The sequence below is a fragment of the Poecilia formosa genome, unplaced genomic scaffold (genome assembly GCF_000485575.1).
Source record: "Poecilia formosa unplaced genomic scaffold, Poecilia_formosa-5.1.2 Scaffold482, whole genome shotgun sequence".
Taxonomy (NCBI): Eukaryota; Metazoa; Chordata; class Actinopteri; order Cyprinodontiformes; family Poeciliidae; genus Poecilia; species Poecilia formosa.
This window is the reverse complement of record NW_006800421.1, coordinates 297,899-324,218: the sequence shown is the minus strand read 5'-3', so window position 1 is coordinate 324,218 and position 26,320 is coordinate 297,899. Positions and strand designations below refer to the sequence as shown.

At 40.1% G+C, this 26,320-nt stretch overlaps 1 protein-coding gene across 1 annotated transcript in view; it reads left to right on the top strand.

Annotated features, from left to right (window-relative positions):
• The first annotated feature begins 6,786 nt into the window (after nt 1-6,786).
• The window catches only part of itgav (integrin, alpha V), a 40,843-nt gene continuing 21,309 nt past the window's right edge, over nt 6,787-26,320 (top strand). Inside the window, exons 1-9 of the mRNA XM_007578529.2 lie at nt 6,787-7,393; nt 12,174-12,304; nt 19,156-19,244; nt 21,462-21,576; nt 21,788-21,849; nt 22,706-22,754; nt 24,102-24,224; nt 25,563-25,607; nt 25,877-25,920. Coding sequence (XP_007578591.1) covers nt 7,227-7,393; nt 12,174-12,304; nt 19,156-19,244; nt 21,462-21,576; nt 21,788-21,849; nt 22,706-22,754; nt 24,102-24,224; nt 25,563-25,607; nt 25,877-25,920 — 825 coding nt within the window. The 5' untranslated portion in view covers nt 6,787-7,226. The remainder of the gene's footprint in view (nt 7,394-12,173; nt 12,305-19,155; nt 19,245-21,461; nt 21,577-21,787; nt 21,850-22,705; nt 22,755-24,101; nt 24,225-25,562; nt 25,608-25,876; nt 25,921-26,320) is intronic.

Genomic DNA, 26,320 nt, shown 5'->3' with positions numbered 1-26,320 from the left:
TGACCAAATGATGGCAGAAGGCTTACATTCAAGGACTCTGTTCAGGCGGTCATTGACGTCAATCTGTGATGTGGGATTCGGGGTTTGAGTTTGAAATCCGAGGATCACGTCACCAATGACCAGCTGAGCCAATCAGGTGCAGATGACGCACAGACCTTATTCCCTGCAGTATTTGAATGCATTCTTTCGTTTTTTTGTCTTAAAGTTTAATTATTTTCAAAGCGAAGCGTCTCAATTAAAATTTGAAATCTCTATTTCAGATAGGCAGTAATTCATTTTAGATATCTTGAATTGAAGTCTCCATATATTGTTGCTACAAGAGCCCCTATTTTTGTGCTTTACTTTTCATTATTGATTTTACAGCTGTTTTTTTTTTTTTTTTGTTTGGCCTTTTTATCCAGTTTTAGTCGTTGATGAGGTAGACAGGAAGACTCAGTTTCCCTAACAGGTAAATGCCTCCATCTGCTGGTGGTGCATTATTATAGATGATATCCATATTAAGAAAAACAAAGACTTGAGCAACTTAAGTACGTGAAAATAGCAAGTAGTCTCCAGAAAAACTTCCTGTTCAGAAGTAAAACGAGCTGTAGTCCAATCAGCGATTTCTTAGGTCTCCCACTGGGACCTACCTTTTCCGTTTCCTTAATGTGTTGTGTTTTTCTTAATGTCGTTGTGTTTTTGTTAATGTTGTAGTGATTTTGTAATTGTGCTTCGTTACTGTTGTAGTGTTTTGCACCTCAGCGCCACCGTACATTTGACAGTAAAACTGAAATTATGAAAATAAATTTGGTTAGTGGAAACATCCATTTCTAAAAAAAAAACAGCTGAGGTTTTGATAGTTTTTGCGCTATGATGGCTTTTCAGTTATCAAAATTAGTGTATTTCACAAATACTCGTTTGATGCGAAACCACTTTTGTTTCGCATCAAGCAAGTCACATGATCAACAACCGGATGTCGCTAATGGCAGAAAAGATGAAGAAGACGACAGGTTTTTTTTTTCATGAACTTTTCTTATTACAATAAACAAGACATAACGGTGTACATATCACAAAAATATGCCAGGGGGAGCATAAAATGAAGCATAATGGCAAGAGAATGACAGTCACAATTGTTTTGCATGAAGAAAATAGTATGAATTGTGACATATGTGCCTCATATTAAAGTGAGTTAACATAACAAATCATCCACAATTCCAAGCCCATATTGTTGTTTTTGCTTTTTGATTAGTTTAAGGTTGAATTGTAGCTATATAATCTTTCAGTTCAATCCAAAAACACTAGGAAGTGTAACGCGTCATTATGCCACTGATGACGTTTCTTGTTTAATGGAAACGGCAACTGTGAAATTGTTAGCGGAATATTGACTTTTTGTTTTTTCAAAGATTTGTTATGGAAACCCAGCTGATGCTTCCCTCCATTGCATTGACATCATCCTCAGTTATTCTGCATGTTATTATTATCACACAGAGATTATTATCTGAAAGTGTTCATTTTTATTTAAAGATGTATTCACTGACCATACTGAGTTCCTGCCTGCACTTTGGTTCAACCCCAATACCACCGTACATGACAAGAGGGTCTACGAAAACAAGACAATTGCAACAAAAAATCAGGAGACAGAGAGCTTTTATCTTTTTGTGAATAAAATAAGGAACTCCCCGAAGTGCGGAGGACGACCAAAATGACCTTTCCCGACATTAAGTGTGTAGCTACAGAGATGAGGTTGAAGGCAACGGCAGCTGTTTCCGCCCAGCTGTCTGCCCACAACTTAAAGGGTTGTGGTCGCTGAGTTCAGAGACCACGACCCAAAACATCACTTAGTTCTGAGTCACTTCAATAAATACAGAGATAAATGACAGACAAATCTGACACAAAGGAAATAGATGAGCGTAAGAAGGAACAAATATTTCAGCCTGGCTGGAGTTGAGCTATCAAAACACAAAGTGGGGAAATGTTTAAGATGTTCCAGCTTGAAAGCTTTTTAAATCCTTTGATTCTGAGAACTAAATATATTCAGCCAAAACATGTTTCAGCCAATCAGATGCTGTGGATAATATTTTACAGGATTTGTTTCCACAGTGTGGCAAAGCATAGATGTTGCAAACCCTAATCTCTAGGTGTAGTATTGAATTAGTCAGCAATGGTGCAAAGTGTTTGTTAGCAGGCCTGTAGCCTTCACAACAGACTATATATATATTTTTTTTGCCATCAGTGGAGTGTTTGACTGTTAAACCAATGAAACTAAGTTATGTTGACAGAAACAGGACAATGACTCTACATCTATTTTGATCTTAACTTTGTACATCACTAACACTTTTACCAGAACAGGATCCAGCCTCGCAGGAAGGGCTAGCCTGCTAATTTGTGGTTAGCAGCACCAAAACAAGCCGTGATGAGATAGTCAAGAAGGTGATGATGGGTTTAGCTGAGAAGTCCGAGGATTATCACTTTGATTATAATTCAGCTTCAGTGAAACACATCTGACACAAAATGTTAGCCTCTGGATGTGAAAAGCTGGTAGAGATGTAAGCAGATAAATACTTTAGCTAGGATGTCCTGTGGACATTTCCGTATTTTGTCAGGTTACACCCACAACCTTAAACCTTCTCAAACATCTACCTCATCATTCACAGACTTCTTCTGGTTGAAATCTTGCTGGAGAAATGGGTGAAATTCCAGGTGAAGCTCTGTGGGGAGATGAGAATTGGATGTTACTGCCTAGGCAGGCAACGGTCAGGGCATTAACAACGTTTTTGGGCTGCTTGTGTTGTGTTTGCGTTGCAAAAAGTTTATGTCGTGTAACTTTTCGGACACCGCTCACAAAGAACTGGTACTCAACTATATTTTATAGAGTCAATCAGAGTTTAATCAAACCACATTCTTTGTGTAACACAGGTGATTTTTGAAGAGATAATAAACAGGTAATAGTTACCTGTTATCTGTCTGTTACAGACATAAGTTACAATCGCAATGGAAGTTGTTTCCACGGTATTATCTCGTATTAATGCATCTGTAAAACACATGTTCAGATTCGTAATTACGACAGAATTAGCAAACCATTCATCCTTTTCTTTCCACTCCACAATTACGCTGATCTATCAACATAAAATCCCAATGGAAGTTGAGGAAAAGTTCACTTGGAGGAGTGGGAGTTCCCCTTGAGGCGGCTTAACATACAGCGAGACCCCATGTTTACTGACACACAGTGGCCCAAAATGAAAACTGCTGCAGATTTAACCAGCACCAGGCCCAGTTCTCACTGTACCTCTGTCTCAGGCTTTAAACGGGCCCTTTTAAAGCCCAGTCCAAAGCAGCCAAAATATCCTCACTCTGCAAAAATGCTCATACCTCCCACCCCCCTCGCCCCAACCAAAACTCAGACTGGTCCTCATGAGTTCTGAAGTTCTGAAGCCAAACTTGCTCTTCCGCAGGCTATGTAATGTGCGTAGCTATGTGTGTAACACAATTTGCATTACACCATCTCTCCTCTTACACACACACACAGCATGTTTTCTCTGCCTCCGCTCCCTTCCCCAAACATGCTCGTCTTACTTTTGAAACTCATTTCTCCGTGGCGTTCACACAGCAGACTCGCTCGTTTATCTCGGTACGTCATCTGATGTTTCACGCTGGGAGAATTAAAAGCTCCCTCTCGCATAAACACATCAACCCCCTGATCTCGGGAATCTCATGGGAGTTCTGCCACGCATTCTTGAGAGCACACTTCATTGTTGCAGTTCTTCAGGCCGGTTCATGGCCAAATAAGACGAAAAAAAAAAAAAGAAGCCCCCCAGCTCGCTCGCTGACTCGCGGCTGGACGCAGACGTGTCTGCACTCGGGTTTATGAGCGAAGGACGTCGGCGAGGGTGAAGCTCAGCTGGAGCCCGGCGGCGGGTTGTCCTCCAGATGTTCTCTCTGTAACCGTACGCATGTAACGCATTGTGTCCACTTTCACAAAAACAGAGAGATAATTATTTGGCTCTCTAGCTGGATTCGAACTTGGCCGGGTTGGAAAAAGTTGGAAGCATTTTCCTGGGTTAGCATAAACTGGATGGAAACTAAATGTTTGTTTTTTGTAAAGAATGAAGCTGAGAAGCTGGGTCAAACTTTATATATTTATATATTTTACATAATTAATCAATACTGATAATGTCAGTTTTCTTTCATTTCAAGCCTGTTTGGTTTAATTTGAAAGCATTTTCTACATTTTAGACCAGATGAGATTGTTTGTTTATGTAGGACAGGAAAATATTTTTCTTTTGGTTGTTTTGTTAAAGATGAAATGTAGCTGTATATCTCAGATGGTAGACATGGCCTAGGCCGCATAATAATAAATTCATTTTAGAGATATAATTCGGAAAGAGTAGAAATTGCGATGTGTCAAAATTATACATACAAATACGTGTAATGTGGGACAAATTTGTATGAGACAAACGGATTTAAAAAGCTTTATCTTCGCCCTACTCCTTTAATTTCAGCGGTTGTGAAATTAGAGCCATCAAATATATATTTCTTTTCAGTTTGGTTCTTGTTTGTTTTGAAGTCATGTACAATGTAACTTCAGAGTTTCTTCACTGTTAGCTCTTTAGGAAATCATGCAAAGTGAAATTTGTGTTGGATTCTACATTCAGTCCTGTCCAGTTTTGGGTCCAACCCTGCCGTGATTTGACAAATTAACAGTAAGTTAATTCACTGAAGATAACAGTGAAAGCATGTCAGACACTAGAAACCTTTATGATCTGACTGTTTAGAAGTTTTAAAAGTTGAAATAAAAAGAAAGCTGTAGTTTTCCACACCCTGCCTCCAGAGATCATGCTGATTTTTATAAAACCTTTTTTACAATAATTATCTTTTGTCCAGCTTCGAATAGGTGCAGTTGCTTAAGTTTTTGTCCACAATATTATTATTATTTTTTTTTATGCAAACTTAACAGTAGAAAGTTTGTGTATAAAAATGTGATTTAAGATTTAATCTGAACTGGGATTTTCTGTTCTTATGTCTGGCTTTGTACTTTCTTAAATTAGGATGTGTCTGTCTTCAAATTAGTCATTGCTCCTTGAATCGAAATGAAGATTTTGATAAAATAATTACTTTTCAAATGGTCTTTTCATTCACAAAATTGGGACTTTAATACAAATTTCTATTCATTTTGATACAATTTCTCTGCAATAGGCAAAACTAGGGAAAATTGTCCAAAATGTTTAATTTCTATCTAATCAGTGTGCTTTTTTTTTTTTTTTTTTTTACAATACGGTTAGCTTGAAGGGGGAAACATGTTAAATAATAAGGGGGTTTCCTGTATTTTTCATTATAAACACACATATTTCAGGAGACTAAGGTTAATATAACCCTATACTGTATTTCATCACTTTGTGCTGTTCTACGTCATCAGCTGATGACCTCCAGCTGACCGGGACGGCAGAGGACGTCAGAGACATTCCTTGTCTCTGGGGACGCCTGCCTATCTTGTTGAAGTTTGCGTTTCTTCTGTCTGATGCTCCGGAATGAACTTCCTGTTGTCTATCACAAGCCTCGCTGTGAAGCTGAACGCGGACCGTTAGGGAAAACACATGACCTTCAAAATAAAGGTGTTAAGTTAACGCATACTTTAAAATGTCAAAGAGCTCCAAACTTATGTGCTATTGTTTTGTTTTTGTTTGTTGCTGAGGGAACAGCATGTCAACATGCATCTAAAACTGCTGTTTTATACACTTCATTAATGTATCTCATTTTACAGTGAACATGAAAAGTACCCACCCCCCCAAAAAGGTTTTACCCCCTTTATAAAATTGCATTTACAAATCAGTCATTTAATTTTGGCTGAAATGGCTCTCCATATTGATCAACACAATCTGGCTTTTTTTATCTAAAAAAAAAAAAACAGGAAAAAAAAACAAACAAAGCAAATAAAAAACTATTTTAAAGTTGCAGTATGTAACTTTTATTTATTTATTTTTTACACATTTGTTAAAACTGTCATCATGTAATGACAGATTGTTATGAGACAAATAATCAGTGATAGTGGCGGTTTCTCATATGGGCGACATGGACAACCACCCAGGGTGACATCTTGTGGGGGGAGGCATGTTTAGAGTTGCATTCAAAGACCTGATTGTATAATCTGTATTTCAATTTTCATTACTTTGCTTTTTTATACCACTGCGGGGGTATGTTTTGTCTGATGTTTTTTACCTTGTACATTTTTTAATTTGCTTTTTTTAATGTGCTATATTAAAAAAAAACACTTCCTTTGCCTTATACTAGCCAGTACAAGGTAAACATGTATTTCAGTTCATTTGAACTTTGAAGCACAGTCACAACATAAGGAGGCTCATTAGGTGTTTATCAAAAGTTAATCTGTATGAAAGATGTATTGAAATAAAAGTCCAAATAAAATGTTTTTGCTATGGGTAAAAGGCAGCCATATTTGATTTTGAGGGCAAGTTATTATAAACCCCCCCAACTTTCCCACTTGAAAATCTGATGTCATTGGACAGTTTGTGTATTTTTTTCCACCTTGCTCTCAGAAATTTGCTCTTCAAGTTATACGTAAATATAGAGGGCACAATTAATGTTGCAAACCATTTTCAACGCCAAGTAACCTTGTAACCTTTTGATTTTCTTTGGTTTCATAACTTGAGAATAAGTCCCGATTTTGAAATGTCTGTCAGTACATCAACTGAAAACAAAACCACTTGTCTCAAGTTTCCACATGAAAGAACTCTGAACATGGTTACTTCCATGCTTTTATTTTGAAATTAACTAAGCGGATGTTGCTAGCCGGGGGTTTAGCCGTAAATTTGTCTGACTTTAGCTTGTTGGAACAAGCTTCTCTGACAACACTTCCACACATTCCTCCTGCTCAAACGGTCTTGGCCTCAGTTCGGGGGTCGGTTAAGGCATCCAGTTCCTTTTATCAGCCAAAAACAAGCCGCCGAACCGAACCGGACTCCCTGTGACCCTCACGCCTCGCGTCGTTCGCTGTGTGCGGCTCAGCGGCTTCAGCTGGCAGCGGGGAACCTGGTTCATTTAACGCTTTACAAGACTTGTTCTCCAACAGCTCCCGTGGGGAAGGCTGAGATTTTCAGCCTGCTGAAAGTGACGCTGTTGGTGGCGCAACGCCACGGGGAGTCTCGGTAGCCAACAGGGGTGACCGGGGTAACGTCCTATCTGGGTCGGTGTTTTCCTGGGTGAAGCCGCGGGGATCTCCAGCAGCCGCAGCGGCCATGGCAGGGGCTCGGACAGCTGTCGGGCTGCTCGTCCTGGTGTGTGTGAGCGTCCGCCGCGGCGCCTCCTTCAACCTGGACGTGGATAAACCCTTCGTCTACACCGGACCCGACGGAAGCTACTTCGGCTTCTCGGTGGACTTCTTTAAATCCGCAACCAACCAAAAGTGAGGGGTTTTTTTATGCATAATGGAATTTTAATGCTTATTCAAACAATTTCCATCATTAGTCATAGAAAGTTTGGGCAAATATTACTTATATTTTTTAGCGTGGTTAAAGGCATAACGCATAACATTGGGGCATAAACAAACTTTTCTTGGTTACATTTCAGATATTAAACTGAAACGCTTGCACATTTAGCATTCTCTTTTGTTTTCCTTTCTCTTCTAATAAGAGTTGCACTGATCAGACTTTTTTACCAGTAATGTCCGATTTTTCCTCTAGGTTTGTCTGACTAATCCAACTTATTATTGTAAGAATGGATCTATTCAATAAATGAGAATATTATTGATAAGTAAAAATGACATTTAAAATTAGAAAACTGTGTCAGACCAGTAAAAACAAAAACTCTTTAAAACCAGAATTTGGGCGTAATGAACCTTAAAGGTTGTTCTTTTCAGGAGATACCTTTTAATCTGACTGACACTCATCACAGGCTAATACACACAGAACATGTGTTTTACATGTGTCTGACTATTGTGAATCAAATAGAAACGAAAGAATTAAAATATTAATATTAAAACCATAAGCAAAAGTAGCTTATGCTTCTTACTTAAGCTGATTTCAAAGCAAGCACTTTGAGGTGTTGCGTTTCATTCTCTTTCTGAGCTGCCGATAACCAGTCAGAGCGAATCGATAAAGAATTGGGCCACTAATATTGAACTCAAACTGGCAGAGAGCGGCAGAAAGTGCCTGGTCACAGGCTGATTCTCCATTGGGAATGTCCAGAGTGTCTTTCTGCTTCATTTTTGGACATAAAGGTATTCCTTTTTATTCTTAATCAAATTTAACTATTAACACAGTAAAGCTTAGATGAAAATGCAAGACCAGTATCGGATACTTGAAAGTCTTATAATTTTACAAACAGGCTCTTTTCTAACATGAGCTGTTTACAATTTTCTTTTGATCTTTTTTTTTTAAGTTAATCTATGCAGTAAACGTGTGTTATTTTGAACAGCATGATTTACAGTAAATGGTCAAACGTGTTAAATCTTTTGAGGAATTACGTTCAACTTGGAAAATTGTCATTTCTGCTGAGGTTGGTACATCGACTTAGAATTTTTAATGTTAAAACTTGAGGGAGTGGCAATAAAAGTAGGAAACAAAACACATTATCCACAGAAATCGGTTAAAGAATGTATAAAATAGCGTGGTGCCATTCACTACACAGTCCATTTATACACCAAAAGTCGTGTTTAACATGTCAATAAATTTTATGCTGCAAAGTTATTAATTTAAACTAGCGGTGCACCGACAGCAGTCTTCTGACTGATCACCGGTCTTTAAAAAGCCTGATCTGCCGATTCCGAATTAGGCCAATACCAATTTATTTTTGTCTGAAACGGCACTAAATATAGCAAAAAAGTCGCTGAATTGGCAATAGAGGAGTGACTGTTGTTAACTGCAGATATGCAGACTTGTCCTGGTGGGTCGGCCTGTCGGTCAAACCTCTCTAAAGGGAGGTCAGAGGAGGACAGTGGTTGATTTCTTGACCTTTACTTGGATAAGATTGGCTTCACACGTAAGCATCGGCTAATCACTGATCGCCCAAAATTAAGGAAATAACTGCAGGAATCCACCACTCAGTCAGAAAGGAGGAGGGATTTAGCACTGTCAATCACTCTTGTGCTCAGCCTCTCCTCCTTGCTGGTTCACAACAACATATCCTGCCACAAATGCTAATGCTAGCTAGTGCGGCTACCGACGACAGCGGATAAATGGTTTTACTTGAACGGTAATGTTCCTTTGCCTTTAGCACATTTGTCAGCGTGTATATGAGGTTGATTGACAGCACTAAGACTTGCCTCCTGGCTCTGATTGGCTGTTTTTGGTGAATTTCTTTAGACGGCCATAGTAGCTTGGGAAGAGGTGGAAGAGATCGATCTGTTCAGTAGGACAATATCCCAGCAGACAAACAATCAATCAAAAGAAAGTCTTTGAACAAAACATGTTCAGGTTTTGATGTGAAAGGTGGTTCTGTAAGCTTTGATTTAAGATGCATATTTCATCTTTCTATTTGTAAATAAGTTGCCTTCCACTTCACAGTCATGCACTAGTTTTTGTATGACATCTAAATAAAATGCTTTGAGATTGAAACGAGACACAGTGGAAAAACTCATGGTTTATACATACTTTCTTTTCTTCAAGAAGCTGTATACATCGTGATTCAAAGCAGTCTAAGGGGAATATTTACTTATTTCCAGAGATGACAGAGGTATTGTTTCCACCGTGTGAGGCTGAAGCATGCGAGTCGTCTCTGACTTTTGTCTCCCATTTCCATGTTTCTTTTCTCGTGACTATTTTCAGTACGTCTGTCTGACAAGATAGCAGAATACTTCCTTCGAGCGTATCCACACGAAAAGCGGCTCTTGAAGCGTCTTAAAGGCTTAAGTTCTGTTTTTTGTTGTGTCACTTATTTGACGTTTTCCATGCAAGTTGCACAGCCAAACTTTTTATCAACAAAACACAATCCTTCAACAAACACAACCTTCCTCACGCCCTCAAAAGTTAAAGTCCTGCTGTTAAACTTTTTCTTAGAAGTTTGCTACTCTAGAAAGATAAATTGGTAATAAATTGTTTGGCCAATTTGACCAAATTCTTGATCTCCGAAGTGTTTGGGTTTGTTTCACTTTGAGTGATTTTTGTTCAGCAAAAAGCCAAAAGCAACAAGAGCGTGCGATTTGGAGATAACACACAACCACCCGTTACTTGTGTTACTACTTTTACATACTGACAGAACACCCTGTCTCAATGTAGCTCTTCTAAATGTGAGGGGTTTTTTCTTCCTCCATTCCACTGAAACCAAAGAGTAATTACGTTTTAGCTAATTCCTGTCATGCTATTCGGTCTGGTTCTGACATGTGCTTGTTGTGTATTAAGTGAATATTTCAAAGACAAGCGGGAAAGAAGGGTACACACTCGTTTCTACAATGAATGATACAGTATTCTTTTTTTTAATGGATGGATTTTGGCTTTCTTCCCTCTGATTTTTAGCTCAGATTTTTTTAACATCTACAGGTTTTTACGTGCATCCTTCTTAAGGCTGAATCAGGCAGAGGTTTGGACTTTGACTGGGTGGTTGCGCTACTAGCCATTATTCCTTTTTTCTGCTGTAAATTTGCTGCTGTGTTTGGCTTCATTGTGCTGCGTCATCAAGTAGCAAAGCTATTTGCTACTTGGGGGTTGAGCTTCAGCATCTCTGTCTGGTCCGTTTTAATCGAACTCCGGTTTGTTTGTCAGTCTGGTTCGTTTGGGGAAGTGTGAACGTGCAGCTGAACTCACTTAAGTCATCGCCACTTTACCACTTTGCTTGACAACTGCTATGAGGTTTATGTGCCGCTACGCTGTTGTTGCCTCTGTTTCAAATATGAAGCTGTTCATTACGGCCAGACATCACTACTCGAGTCCCATCGGCTCCAGTGAGGTTGTTCCCACCCCAAGTCAGTAAGTCGCTAACTAAGGTACTCAAAGATCGGGTTATCAAGGGTTTCCCCCACAAAACCTGCTAAGCCTGGTGGTAGGGGGCGCTATAGGCCAGCCCACTGTGTTTCTGTTAAAAAATGTACAAACATTTGGAGGAGTACACGCAGGCATTGTAATTTGAAAATAATAGGGTGGGGCCAAGCAGGTGCAGGGATGGCACATCTCCTCGCTGTGTTCAATGGCAAGGGAGTGTTCAATGTGTGTTAAACTATAAACCTAGCTTAATCCATGTTAACTGCTACTGGTGTATAAAAAAACACTATTTAAAATAAACAAGCCTGGTGGCCCGCCAGGCTTCTAATACTCTGGGGGAAACCCTGAGTTGTCCTTCTTTTGGAAATGCTTCACAACATGACCTCTGACCTTTTGGATGTTCACACCAGGAAAACTATTTGCCACATGATGACAGTTTTTCTCTCTTAAAATGGTTTTTAACTGATTTTATGACTCTGTGTTGATGCACATCAATGGCTGCTTTTGCTAGGTCACTGCTGCCATCTTTCCATCTCAACATTGTTTTAAGACACACCCATGTTTCTACAAAGCACATGCTGAGCTAACGGGGGAAATTAAACTGTCTGAATCCTTCTAGTCAGCGCTTTGCTGTTTTCCTGATGTTGTCAGCTGACAACCTAATACTCAGAATCGATACCCCGATAAATCAGTGGCCCGGAAACAAAAACGCCGTCTGACCCGTTAGGTTTTTCCCTCATTGTACGTTGTGATCCACTGGATTGCTTCCTGCAAATAAATCAGCTGCAATTAAAGCAGGCTGCTATGAACAAAGGCCTGCTGTTCTGAACACAGATGAAAACGGTCATCGCTGCAGGCAGCCAAGCGCTCGCTTTATATCGCCAAGCTGCACTTGTATTTACAAGATTTGCAGAAGGGCAATAAATTCAGGAAACAAGAGTAACGCAATAACTCTCACTTTATTTATTTTAAAACCTGAATGACCGGTCGCTGTTTTTCTGATTAGTTTTTCTGGCTGATATTTGTCTTTTAAAGCAGTTTGACAAACGAGAGATATTACCAGGAGACTGAATGAATAAACTTTAATCTAAGCCAGTCCATATATAGCGCTGTCTGTAATGATCTTTGAAAAACTGAGAGATGACGATGGTCTGAAAGGGCATCTTCCATCCACGACCCGATTCTTGTTTAGAAACCGTTAATGAAACGCCTCTCATTTTATCTGTGTTCCTCATCTTGCTGCTACTTGACCGCCTTCCTTTTCCTCCTCAGCTCCGACGTTCTCATCGGAGCGCCCCGAGCCAACACCTCGTCCAGCAGCACCGTGGTGGAGAGGGGAGCCGTGTATAGTTGTCCCTGGAAGAACGCCGCCAGCTGCCAGCAGCTGCTGTTCGACGACAAAGGTAACCAGGAACAAACGCCCTGACGCACAGCGAGGGCAAAGAGCAGAGAGCGACGTGTTTGTGGGGCACGCAGTCACCGCCATACAGTTACCCTAAATAAAAAAAGGAGTAATGCATAGTTCATGCTGTCACAATAGCTCCACAAAACATCGTGATAAAACTGTAAGTCCATATCGCCCACCTCTACTGTGTCGGCGTCAGCATTTCGGTTTTAGTCAGGCACAGCTGCAGGAGATGACAGAGTTAACCACAGTGGGTTTAATAAAAGGAGTCTGCTTCATGCTGCACTTCCTGACTCATGGCTAACTGTGAAAACGGTCTAAATTTGTCACAGACAGAATGACCCCAGAGTGACCTGGAAACAAAACGCCGTCTTTACCCGCCAGGTTAGAAAATAAAGCAAGCCGGTGAACACAGGCCTGCTGTGGCCACAAATGAATAACTTTGTGTTTTACAGTGTAATCAATAGGTTAATGAGGGCTGAGCTCGATATGCTGCTGTTGCCTCGTGTCGGGACACATTCAGGAATGTATTTTAAAGGAGGAATGCAGGCTCATCTGCAGAGGCAAGTTCTCTTCCCCCCGTTTCTCCAAGTTGGAAGTGTTTCTTTAATGGGCTGTCGCCCCAGCCTTAAAAAGTCTGAAATTCATCTGCCTTAAAATGCCTTAAATTAATCAGGAAACAAGCAAGTTGGCCTTAAATACTCTAATCAAATGTCTTAAGTTTTGTTGTGTATCCTCCTGGCCTGTATTTAATATTTGCCTGTATGCAACCAGGTTGTCTACATTTTAAAACAATTTCAGTCATTTAAACATGTTTTATTCTACATTATGAGAACATTCTGATTGAAAAATATATAATCATAAACATTTATCATTTTCAATTGGTTACAATTGTCAAGTGAAAATTTTTTTCTTGCTGAGTAATAAACTATATTTTGATAAAACAAATAAATTAGGCAAGTTTTTTTAATTTAATGTGTGGATCACTGTAGACAAAAAACAAGTTTTGCATGTTGTCCTTAAATTTCAGTTATTAAAAGAAAGACATTTAATTTGCTTATTTTTGTAAGGTCAATTTTCTTCCAGTTTTCTTGCCTAGAAAAATATTGAGTTTATTTTCAGCAATAAGAACAGGATTTGGGTGAAGTTTCTTTGAAAACGCTCGTTGTATTTAGCTAAGTTTAATAAATGAATTGTATAATTTTTGAACTGCAAAAAAATCACTTAAAGCTATCTGCTCTGTGACATATCCTTCTGCTCTTTCCTTCTTGCTTCAGTCAGAAATGAGAGATATTACTGAAACGTGATGTGGCAAATTAATATTCAGGAACTTTATCTGACAGGGTGCAGGAGACAGGAAGCCAGTTTTGCGGTTGGTTTATTACTTCCTTATCAGCATCTCTTGGTGCGTGGCAGCATTGCCTCACTCTTAAGGTCTAACTCTGACTATCACGATCTCTTACAAATATGACTTCCAAACACATTTTAACCCCAGATGAAACACACAAGCCTGGTATATTTCCTAATCGCTGTAAGACTCGGTAACAGCTGTCATGCGCGGCCTGAATCATCGGTCCAGATCTGCATATGACTCACTTTGTTTTCCTCCAGGAGATAAAAACAATGAGTACTAAGAAAAACCTTGAAACTGTTTTAGAAAACCAAGGAAAGCGTTTCCATTAACCCAGAAGGCAGAGGAACGGAGAAACGAGCTCCATCTTGCAGAGCCTAAAACGTTCCCTCAGAGCAACTCGTGGTGCAATCACCGTCAGGTGTGCCGACTTTCCCAATTGCGACGCATTGATGTTTCTCCGCCTGACAACCAGAGGTATTTCCATTATGTTGTGGCTTGTATCTGTTCCCATTCCTTCCCTGCTGTCAGAACGGCAGCTGGGTAAACACTGTAGTGCACAAACTTCATTTTAGCTGATTTTTGGTGGCGTCGTTCACACTTTCTAATCACTGTAACTTTGCAAAATGCGTTGGTTTGGCTCGCATACGGGCCCACGTAAAAACGGCTAACCGATTCCCGTCTGCTTAGCGCTCTGCGTCGGAACGAGAGCTCACGTGTAACACTCAGCAGTTTCTTGAAATCAGGTCAGCTCTAAAAGCAGAGAAAACACTGGAAAGCTCCGATAAACAGAGAGAAGCTTTTGGAGCCGCTGGAACACAGAGCAGTTCAGGCCAAGAGGGACGGCCGTGTGTTTGTGGGCCGGGGAGCTATTGTGTGTGTGTGAATGTGTAGTCGAGTCTGGTTGGTATTCTGTGGCAGACCTCAGCAAACTGAAGTTGGCTGTAACAAACACACCACACTCTAAAACAGTGCAGCCCTCACCCCCTCCCACTCGATATCCACTAAATAGACACTACGGCCTCGATATTCCACATGCTTGGAATAATTTGTGTGCTAAGTTATGACTGTGTCATTTCAGAGCAACATAGACAAACAAAATAAACACGATGTTCCTTTGACCTTGGGTTTCATTGATGATTTCACAATAAAATGCTGCAAACGTTTAAAAACATGCTGCTGATTTTGAAAAATAAAGTGTTACAGCAGCGCAAACAGATAAATTGAGACTAGAAATATCTGCATATAATTAACATTGAGCGTATATGTCGATTGAAAATGACAGTAGAAGTAGGATAAGCATTTTGTAGCAATCTACAGTGCTGCATATTAGAAATGCAATATTAGTACCAGTTATTGGAAGGCGTTTATCATATCAGCTATCATTTATCGTGATAAATTGCTTATCAAGATAACAGTTTTGATTTATTGGTGTCACAATAATTTCCAAGCCTCCCAGAACTGTTCTTCATGTTGGGATCGATAGCTTTACCATTTTGCTCCCTTTCCACAGGTTTAGCTTTCAATCTCCTCTCCATTCACAGCGTTCTCTTAAGAGACAGAGTCCAGTGGACCCCACAAGGTTTTTTTTTACCTTGTGTGGCAGGTCACATTGATCCGGACTGCACTTTTAAGTGTTGTTTTTTTTTTTTTTTGTCTGTGTGGTTTCGGGAACTGACGGTCTGACGGGACACCCCTCCCCGCTCCCCCTCTGTCCGAATGGGTGAAATCTGCTGTTGTCCTCTTGAGCGTCGCACTAAATTGATTTGTATAATATATTAGAATTTGCCCGCGATTGTGTTAATGTGGGCCAGAAATTCACAAAATAAAAAATTCAAGGTTTTATGAAGGAAGTGATGACTTTTGACTTTGTTCCCTTCTATCTGGAATACATGTGTGGGAGTTTAACTCCTGGTTTGTTTTTTTGTTGTTTTTTTTAACCCTAAAAACTGAAGCAGTTGCAAATGTCCACATCTGAACTGGAGTTTAAAAGCTGTTAGAGATTAATATTGGCTATTCTTATAAAGTCTGTAAGTTTTGATGTCACTTTTCTTTGATTTCCCTTCATAAGCTTACTTTGAAGTTGGCAATAAAAGCAACCATCAATGAAATTAGGAAACTATTGACTTGTTGTGGTTGTTGCGGGAAACTGTGTGACTCTTTTAAATCGGCGTAACCTTAAATTTCCCTACTCTGTAGACGTCCAGTGTTCTTCATGTCAGCCACAGTGTCAGTGGGTTAGGTTTCTTGGCTTCTGAGAGACTTGTTGGAACACCTGTGGAGCATTTGGCCTCATGCGGTGCTCAGTTCCAGGCATTTTATGCCCATAAAAGGTAAATTCATCTTACATGGCCTTATTAAGTGCAAGTTGTGTAGCAGGCTGTTCAAACAGGATGTTTATGTTCTCGCTGCATTCAGGCTGCAGGCCTAATGTTGCAGAAAGATGGATCTGCAAACATCTGCACTGCTCCAGTGCCTTTAAGAAAAACTGACACTGAGAGGCTGTAGGGCCCAACAGAAACAGTTACTGAGTGGCCTAGTTGGATTGTTTTTGTGCGTGCGTGTGTGCGTGTGTGTGTTTTTTCTTACAAAGGAGGTCTTTGTTTTTGATTTGACCTGCATGATTGCTGACCAAAGCTTCACTGGAATGGCAGAATTAACTGGAAGTCATTTGTGTGTGTGAGGATATGTGTGTGTGGCTTGTTTCTGACTCATCGGTCGTCTTTTTCACTTTGACCAACTCACCACTGTTCACCACAGTCTTTTGTTCCTGCTGTTTCTTTTAAACTCCCTTTTAGATGTCAGCCATCTGATGTTAAAATGTGCTTTCCAGCTATTTTGAGCAACATGTAGCGGCAGCTACGCTGAAACAAAACGATGTAAATATCTCCGACGTAAATCTGCAAAGTTTTCTACTCTGCAATTATGCCGTCTTGTCTGCACGGTAAGATGCGTGCCAAAATTATACATCCATTAACATATAGCAGCAGTTATTTAAAGCATAAAAATTTTAATTTTGTAAAAGAACAATTTAATAAGGAAGATATTTACTCCAAAGTGTTTCCACTTTGAAATGATTGCGTCTGACATTTTACATGATTTTCTACAGCATGTCCTTCTACTGCAACATGTCATTCAACACCAAGATTTTAACTAAACAACCTTTAATTAATGTGAAAAACTAACTAAACATTTTCAACCAAAAGCTCCTAACGTGATGCTCAGGAGGAGAGTGGCAGATGTCACCGTAGGAGAAAAGAGTTGTCCCATCAGACCGTCAGTTCCTGAAACCACACCAAAAAAAAAAAAAGACAAAAAAGAAAGAAAGTTTGTGGGGTGGAACACATTCCTTTAGGCTACTGATGGTTTAATTATTAGTAAATGTCTCTAAATGGACATTTTGAAACACTCAGGTCCTTGTTTGGTTAAATAGTAATTCAAGTGTTTCATAATTGAAGTTTAAAACTTCATGAGAATCACCCACAATATATGCATATGCTTAGAACATTGCAACTATTTTAAATACCGCTTACCATATGTCGTCATTTTCTCATGAATTAAGGGAGATATGTTCTTTCCTGAGCCTGAACTGTAATCATGTTGATCATCCTTGAAATCATCAACCGTCTCTATGATTATTATGAGCATCATCTGAGCTGGTTTTTGAGTTCTGACCCAATAGGCCAGGGAGGATTTTGGTTGCAGCATTAGCGCTAGTGTTGCTAGTGTAGCTTTATGGTTGTAGAGTCATGTTCCTCTTTCTCAACGGGTTTCTGTCAACCCGTTGGTTTAGGAGGCAAGCGCTCAAATGGACAACAAAAACAGTCTGTTGTCATGGCTACAGGTCTTCCAACATGGTAAATAGTTGACAGCAAACACTTTGCACCATTGGCGAATGATTCATTACCATACGGAGAGATTAGGGGCTCCAGATCTACTGCGTTGCCAAACTGGGTTAAACAAATCCTATTCAAATTTGTCCACAGTGTCCGGTTGGCTTAAATGTGATTTAGCTGACACTTTTCTGGTAACACAGTTCTGAGAATCAAAGGAGTTTTAAAATCCACTTTCCACATAAATGTTTTTATTTAATCAGGCTGGAAAATCCTAAACTGGGTGGAATATTTGTCTACTTCCCTCATCTACTCGTCTGTTTCCTTTGTGTTAGATTTGTCTGTGATTTATCTCTATTTGTCTAAGTGACTCAGAGCTAAGTGATGTTTTCGAGCTGTGGTCTCTGAACTCAGCACGGCTTTACTCCTCTGTCTGTGGGCAGAGAGCTGGACAGAACCAGCCGCTGTCGCCTCCATTATCAGCGCTCTGTTCGTACATACAAAGTGTCGGTGTCAAATTTTGGTATGCGTCCCAGTACTTTTCCAGTTCTTGACTCGTTTCCTTACAGCTACAGTATTGTAACTTTTATAAAAGTATATTTTTTAACAATTTTTTAAAAACTGTGACCATGTTGTGACAGTGTGTTATGTGGCAGATAATCTGTGAAAAGATCCATCTCCTCCACCTCCTCCCTGCGCTGCTGTTGCCATCTGATGAGAAACACTAAAACCAACCAATCAGAGCCAAGAGGCGGGTCTTAGTGCTGTCAGTCAACCTTGTGAACGCTAATGTGCAAATGGCGGAGAAACAGCTCATCATTACAAAAAGCCGTTCATCCATTGTCCTCAGAGGCCATGCTAACTAGCTTTAGCATTCACGACAGGCATGAATAACAGCGCTAAGACCCTCTTCCTGCCTCTTATTGTTTAGTTTTTAATCTGATTATGTCTCATGCAATGCTGTCATGACATGATGACAGCTTCAACAAATATGTCAGAAAAATATTTTTTAAAAGTTACTCGCTGCGATCCGGCGAGACAAAATCTTCTTATCCGTTTTTATGCCCCAGGTGTCCACAGTTTTACCCTTAAATTTCACTAGAGATTCACTAATCAAAGCCCATTTCCAATGACGCCTTTTTACACTCCAGGTTTTTTACTAGAAGACTCATCCTGCTTTTTAACACGGATCAGCCTTGCTGGAATACATTACTCCTTCCTGGTATCTGTTGAAATCTCACTGACAGTTTGGAAGTAGAAAGCCCAGGCAGCACGTGTCGCTATGGTGCCCCAGAGATAATCAGCCCTCAGACCAGCTGTGTCGGTCCTGACCTCCTGACCTTTGCCGCATGTCTATTCCCCGCTGACTTCATATTTTTCCTGTCTGAAGCTCATGAATCTTCTGAATGACAAACTAAGACGTCCCTGCAGAAAATTATTTTTCCTTTCTGTTTACTTTTTTCAACTCGCTGCCACAGGAAGTGATGAACGTTGAGTCTTTGTTGTCCAGTAAGAACTGACACACTAGTTCTTGGTTAGGTGCATTCACTGATGTTTAGACTACAGTCAGATACCGCTTACCAGCTGATTCTGTGAAAGAACACTATTTTCTGTAATCTAATTTAACAATCATCTCCTGTGTTTTTTTTTTGTTTTTTTTCATAGATGACCGATTTAAAGATGGCAATCAGATCGAGTTTAAGTCCAAACAGTGGTTTGGTGCCTCAGTGCGTTCTGATGGAGAACACATCCTGGTAAGATCTTAAACACACACATTTGGGTTCAGTTCTCACTAGCTCTGATCAAATTACAAATGTTACGAAAACTTTCTCTAAAAAAACCAAACAATTTTGTAATCTCTGTCCCTCCATCAGATAAGAAGGTCAATTTAAATTACAAGTAAAAAAGTTTGTTCGCAGTTTGTTTGTGGTTTTTGCCAGCGGTTGTTGATTGTGTGACGCGAAAAAAAGTGTTTCCATTGCAGTTTTGCGAAATAAACCCATTTTGATACGGCCAAAAAAACACTTCATCCTTGCGCTAAAACTTTTTATCGAAAAACAAGTCTGTTATGAAAATGTATTTTCGCAATGTCAGATTGCTGAATTATATGGCCAATAAAAACACAGCTACTGCGGAGCACAGACTGCTCAAACTGGAGATATTAAGTGTTGCCTGGCATTCAGTCGTTTCCATTTTGTGGCCACTTTACGTTGAGGATTAAAATGTAAGGAACATTAATGTAAATGCAATGAGCGCAAAATTTATAAGATTGATAGAACAGATGTGCATTCTCTCCAGAAATCCTCTGGATTGGGCGTTGGGCCAAAAATGTCAAACTTGGGGAAAATTTCCCATAAAGTAATGAGAAATAGACATAAAAGTCCTCATAGTTTTATTACTTATTAGTTTGTTTGGCTGAAGGGTGTTGTGAATCTAAAGATGGTTACAGAAATACCAAAGTCCAGGTTGTGGGGTGGGTCAGGGGAATTGGAAGCATGGAAACCCTCACCTCCTCTTGAACCTGAACAAAACAAAGAGCGGGATTGTGCAGCAGTAGAAATAAGCAGAAGACCTTTTCCATGAAGACGTACAACGTGTAGGAGGTGAGGGAATATAAACCCCGTGGTTCACACCTGGGCAACACATTGGACTGGAGATGAAATGGTAAACACATAAGACAGCTATAGATTAAACACATTCACCTCATCTTCCCATTGCTTTATGCTGCTGTGACGCCAAAAATCCCAAAACACTGGGAGTCTTTCTTCCACCTGGAAAGATTCTGAATATTACAGTAGTTAAAACAAACTGTTCTTGTTTTAAAAGAAAAACAGTCTAAGGTGTCTTCAGTTGGCTGAAGTTGACTTGGAGTCATGTAGAGTACTAATTAAATGGTTTTATTGTGAAAAAGAGAACCTGAAACCTAAATCCATTTCATGTAACAGCTCAGAAATCTGCAACATTGTTACCTTGTTTCTTGTATTTTCACGTTTCGTCGTTGTTATCTTGCCAAGTGCTTAGGGGTGCACCGATAAATCATTCCCGATTTCCTCAATTTTGGGAGACTGGCCAATAGTTACATGTGAAACCGATCTTATCCACCTCCACAAAGGTCAGAAAACCAGCCACTGTTCCCTTTTACTCTACTACAAGAAAGGGCTGACAGACGGACCCGTCTACATAGTTTCGTCAACACAGTCAACAATAGTCACCCCACTGTTGTCAATTTGACGAGACGCGTGATGTATAAAAGATAAAGAGACTAATTGTTAATGCTACAACATCTAGGTCAAGAAAGGTATTAATTAAAAAAAGAAAAGTAGGCTGGCCATGCTAACTTGGCTAGCTTGACTTTGATAATCTTGAGCTATAGATGTGCTGTGGAATTTGGTGTGTTTCAGATCAGTTAAAAAAAGAAGAAAAATGAAATCCACACACCAACTCTGACAGACCATAAGTAGAGCAGCTGTTTAAATCAGCTAATCAGCCACCCTGTGTAGAGATGATCACTTTCAATAATCGTTAAACACACATTCAGCCTGAAAACATAATTCTTCACCAGATTGGATGGTCTGTCCTCAGAGAGATGTTGTGAGTCAGTTGCTTTGGGAACGGGTCTGTGTAGCGTAGACAACACAGAGGGTGAGGGAGAACAAAAGAATATGAGTGGTTTTGTGCTATTTTTGATGGTTTTTCTATGTTATTCTTTCCTTTGCTGTGGCGCACTGCACTAAATTAATAATACCTACATCCCCAGGTTTCACTTTGTTCAAATTGGTCCCAGAAGAACCATAGGTTGGCTACTTCTGAGATTTAAAAAATTGGTATTGGCCAAAATCTGAATCGGCAGGTCAGGCTTGTTGTTAAAGTTTGCTGATCTGTGATTGACCAGAAAACCGGCGCTCCCTCTGCTAGTGACGGTTTGCTCCGAGCCTGGGTTCTGCACTCAGAACGTGTCCGTTGTGTTTCAGGCCTGCGCTCCCCTCTACCAGTGGTCCACCTTCGGCTTCAGCGAGAGGGAGCCTGTGGGAACGTGTTACCTGAAGAAAGGAAACACGGTGGTGGAATACTCCCCCTGCAGATCCAGTACGTTCCTCGTTGTGTTATTGGATGCTTGATTCGAGGTCATCGTGGAGCTTAGGCGGGAAATTAAATCACTCCCAGAACTTAACAGCAAATCTTCCAGCTCAAGCTGAAAATAACAACAGAACATTACTCGGGAGGCCTTCCGGTCTCGGCCTTTATAAATGTGAGATTGGGCTTTGATGTTTCCACTGTTTGACTTCTTTTTTTCCAGGTTCCCACACTCCAGAAGGACAGGGTTTCTGCCAGGCTGGCTTCAGCGCAGACTTTGTTAAGGTAGGCAAGCAGCGCAAACCCAAACAGATCATCATTTAAATATTTATGGGGTTAGTTTTAAACAGTTTTTATTATGTGACATAGACCTGTGAGGCCGATTCATGCAGTAAACTGTAAATGAACTGAGCTTGTGCAGTGTGTGTGAAGTCAGATCGTCACTCATGCTGCTTATATCCTGGAGCCGCTCAGTTCCACTTTTGATTCCTGCTACCAGTTGCAGTGCTGCTAGAGTTTAATGACTAATTGGAGAAAATCATAAAACTCTTAAGTAAACATGTCTGGATTTCAAGGACTTTTTATTTTCTGTAAATCAATCAAGTGTTCGAATTGAGATCTCTAGCAATATTATTATTATAGAAATTAACACAATTCTGCATTTAAATTGAACAACAAAACAAAGCATAGTTAGAAATAAATGCATAAAATAGATATAAATTCATGCTAAAGGTGAAATGAAATAGCATGTTCAATTACACTGAGGAACATTTTGGATTATGTAATCTTAATTATAAAAAAATAACAGAAAAGCCTCAGCAAAAAGACTGAGGTCCAAAACAACCATTGTATTTTTATGAGTTTTCTGCTGTTCATGGTGTTAAAAATCTTTGGTTACGCTAATAGAAGTTTGTAGGTAGCATCAGCGTCAAAATTAGTTCTTGTTTGAAAAGTCAAAATGAAGACTAGTTTATTCCAGCATCCATGTTTGTTTTTATTTTATCCTTTGAATACAGGAGGTCTTTGATTCTCCCCCATCACAGGAGTATAAACATGTCCTGATGTTTATGAAGCTAAAAAGTAAAGTGAAAGTAATACTGAATTTGCTTTTTCTTTCTTTTTTTTCTGTTTGTGGCTTCAGAAAAGTAACAGAGTTGTGGTGGGAGGACCGGGCAGCTTCTACTGGCAGGGTGAGTGTTCAGGGTTCAGAGCTGGATACATTACTTTTCTGTCTTTCTTTTTTTATTGGTATCTGGGTGCAGATACCACCTCCAGGATTTCTTGTTGTGCTCTCAAGGTTTCCTCTGGATGGTTATTCTGATACACATTAGACCTTGATATAATCAGAATGAGTCTGAGCTTTAGTCTCTATTGTCAGAGTGTTTTGGCCAAGACATGTAAGAGCTAAAAAGCAGTAATTAATGACAACAAAAGCATTCAGGCCCAAAAGAGGCACCCATCACAACAGAATGTTAACATAAATAGTATCTGTTTTATATTTTCCTTCTACATTTTGCTTCATTTGTGCATGTAATGATTTACAGTTGCTGGTAGGTGGATCTCATTATATTTGGACAGAGCTGAGCCGCCCTCTCTGCTCCCATCTGTTTCCTGCCTTTAAATGACACTAAGTTGCTCCCAGGCCTCTAATGTTTTAATCTTTTTTTTAAATAAATAGTGTCACGTCTAGCTGAAGCAGAGCGTCTCAAATATGTCAGAGATCCACAGAGAGCTGATAGCTGGGCGAACAAACTCCCACGTTTCCTTAAGCAACAGAGTAAAGATTTGTCCACCTGTCTTAGGGCTGAGACAAAATCCCACAGTGGAGCTGAGCTGCAATGTTCAGTCAGAAACTCTTTTTTTCCAACGTTGATCCGTGTATTTGACAGACGCACTCGCTCGGTATCGAGCCAAGAAAGCTGTTCTGACTGTGAGCAGTTGGGTATAAATCTGACTCTGTGCCTCGTCTCACACCGGACAGCAGCTTGCGTCATCGCCGCCTTAAGAGTTTAATGAGGAGGTGAGGTTCAGGTGGGCCGAGCGGCAGACGATGTGTCCACGGCGGCGGATGGTTGTAATCCCCGTCAGCCCGTCTGACCTCAGAGGGCGTGACAGCGGCTGCATCCTGAGCGCTGACTCAGGAGCATGCATGTTTTCTGGCTGCGTGGAGCGGCTCCTCCTTGGCTGTGTTCTCCTAATTATTGTTTCCTGTTGAGTCAACACTCGCACAACCACACACACACACACACACACACGCACACACACACACACACACACACACACACATAGAGAGCTCTGTTTCTGATTAGATGGCTGTTAGCATCTTGTCCCTGTGGCTGCTGTAATAATGTCAGGTTTTTTTCTACACCCAAAGTGTTCTTTAAAATGAGGGGAAAAAAAACATTCACTCGTTTCTCTCTGTACATTTCTCCTTCCTAACTTTATGTTTTAGATTTTCTTTTCCAGTTTTGTACTTTTCAGATTGCGGGATCCTGAGTCTCGATTTGTTCCTCATCGTTCTCTTCTTCTCTCCTCAGGCCAGTTGATTTCAGACAACGTCGACGAGATTTTAAAACGCTTCAACAACGACTACGTCACGCCGTATTCGACCACGCTTTCCACCAAATCAGCCGGTGCCCAGTATGACGACAGCTACCTCGGTATTCACACCCACACACACCCACACACACACACTCCTGATTAAGACGCTCCATGCTGCCAAAGGTTTTCGCTCAATTATCAGATTCAGGTGTTCCAATCACTGCTACGGCCGCAGGTGTTTAAAATCAAGCAGGTATTTCACAGAGGAGTTGAGATTGGCTAAAGGGCAGTTGCATAAAGAGTGGGTTTCCATGGCGATCCGCTTCAATCCAAGCCTTACATCACCAAGTGTAATGCATGGTTTTGGATGCAGTGCTGTAAAGCACGCCTTTAGGTCTGAAACGATTAATCGGACTCATCACAATGAGTCGATAATTTAGTTAATCGTCAACTAATTTAGTGATCGATTAATCGTTTCAGCCATTTGCTGAAAGCAATACTCAGAGCAGTAATTAAGCCAAAACTGTACAAATGTATATCTATTGCCTTTAAAATGATAATAAAGAAACCTTTCTCCGTAAATGTTATTTGCCTTCAGGCTTTTAGTTCCCAATTCAAATTTTGTAAAATAAATTTCTTACTAAGCTCCTTTTGCTACCCATAATTCTTAATCATTTAATCTAAAACATAACTAACAGATCACTGCTTGATGCTAAATCTAGGTAAGTCGAGCTTTTCACACGCTGATGTTGGAAGTATGTTTTTTTTTTTAGCTGTAGATCCATCCTTTGCTACAGATGATCAAACTTGCGCTAAAGGAATGCTGTGTTACTGCATGTTAGGCAGTAAAATGTTTATTTTATGATTTAAAAACCAAATTATTTGTTTATTTGCATTACTTAATGCATTTCTAATATTGTGTGGAAAAAAGTCTTAAATGGTTAAATGAAAAATCTGAAAGACGTGTCGAGTTTTTCATCCGATTAATCGATTAATCATCACAATAATCGATCGATCCAGCAGACGCGTCTGGGTTTGACCGTTTCCAGGGTAACAACATTTGCTTGCTTGTATCTATGAAGTGTACAGTTTGGTAGGAGGTCTCGGCTCCTTGGTTCCAGTGAAAGGAACTCCTAATTGTTCAGCACACCACAACTTTATGAACAACTTCCTGCCTCCATCTTTGTGGGAACAGTTTGGGACTCAGCCGCTTCCTGTTCCAACATGACCGCTTGTACCAGAACACAAGACAAGGTCCTTAAATATGTGGATTAGCAAGCTTGATGTAGGAAAACTTGACTTTTTGGTGGCTGAGTACTTTGAGGTCTTTACTGAGGGTTTTGAAGTGATTTCTTTTGTAATTTCTGCCACATTACTGTAAACACCATGACTTGAAACCTAGAAGATCACAGGATCTGAATCTTTCCTGAGTGATTTCACGTCTCTCTGTCGAACAGGATACTCTGTGACGGTCGGGGATTTCAACGAGGATGGGAAGGAAGGTATGTCCGCGCTGATTCCAACAGTACCAACACTTTTTTGAGGATGCATCTGTTTGTTTAGTTTTTTCCCCCCTCATAAAACTCAATGAACTGAAAACTGTTTGCAAAAATACATGAAGAGCTGAAACTGGGATAAATTTGCTAGTTGTTTGAAATAGAAGTCAATTCGATGTAGAATGTGAGTAATAAACAGAGGCTCTTAGAAACAAGAAATGTCTCTGGATTCTCCACTTGGATCTCATCTGTTCTCTCCTTTCTGTCCTCAACAGATTATGTGACTGGAGTACCGAGGGGGGACAAGGCTCTGGGTTATGTAAGTGTCACTTGTTGCATTTAAGCTTCTGTCGCCTGTCTGTGATGTGAGACAATAATTATTTTTCTGCATTCTAGACAAATTGCATATCGATTTAGCAACAAGTTGTTTTTATGCTGCATCCACAAATGCCATCACTACCATTTCCCAGTTCCTGTTTCTATTTCTGCTTGCAGAATGCGTCTCGTCTTCTTGAAATAAACGAGAAGTGTTTTTTTGTTATTTTAAATTGCTCTTAAAGCTGCAGTATGTAGCTTTTTTTTACCTTTTTCTTTTCTTACATATTAGTTGAAACTGTCACCATGTCGTTTGGTATAAGACAGGTAATCTGTGAAAAGGTTGAGGTCCTCCATTTTCTCCCAGTGCTGACTAGAAACAACCAATCAGAGCCAGGAGGCGG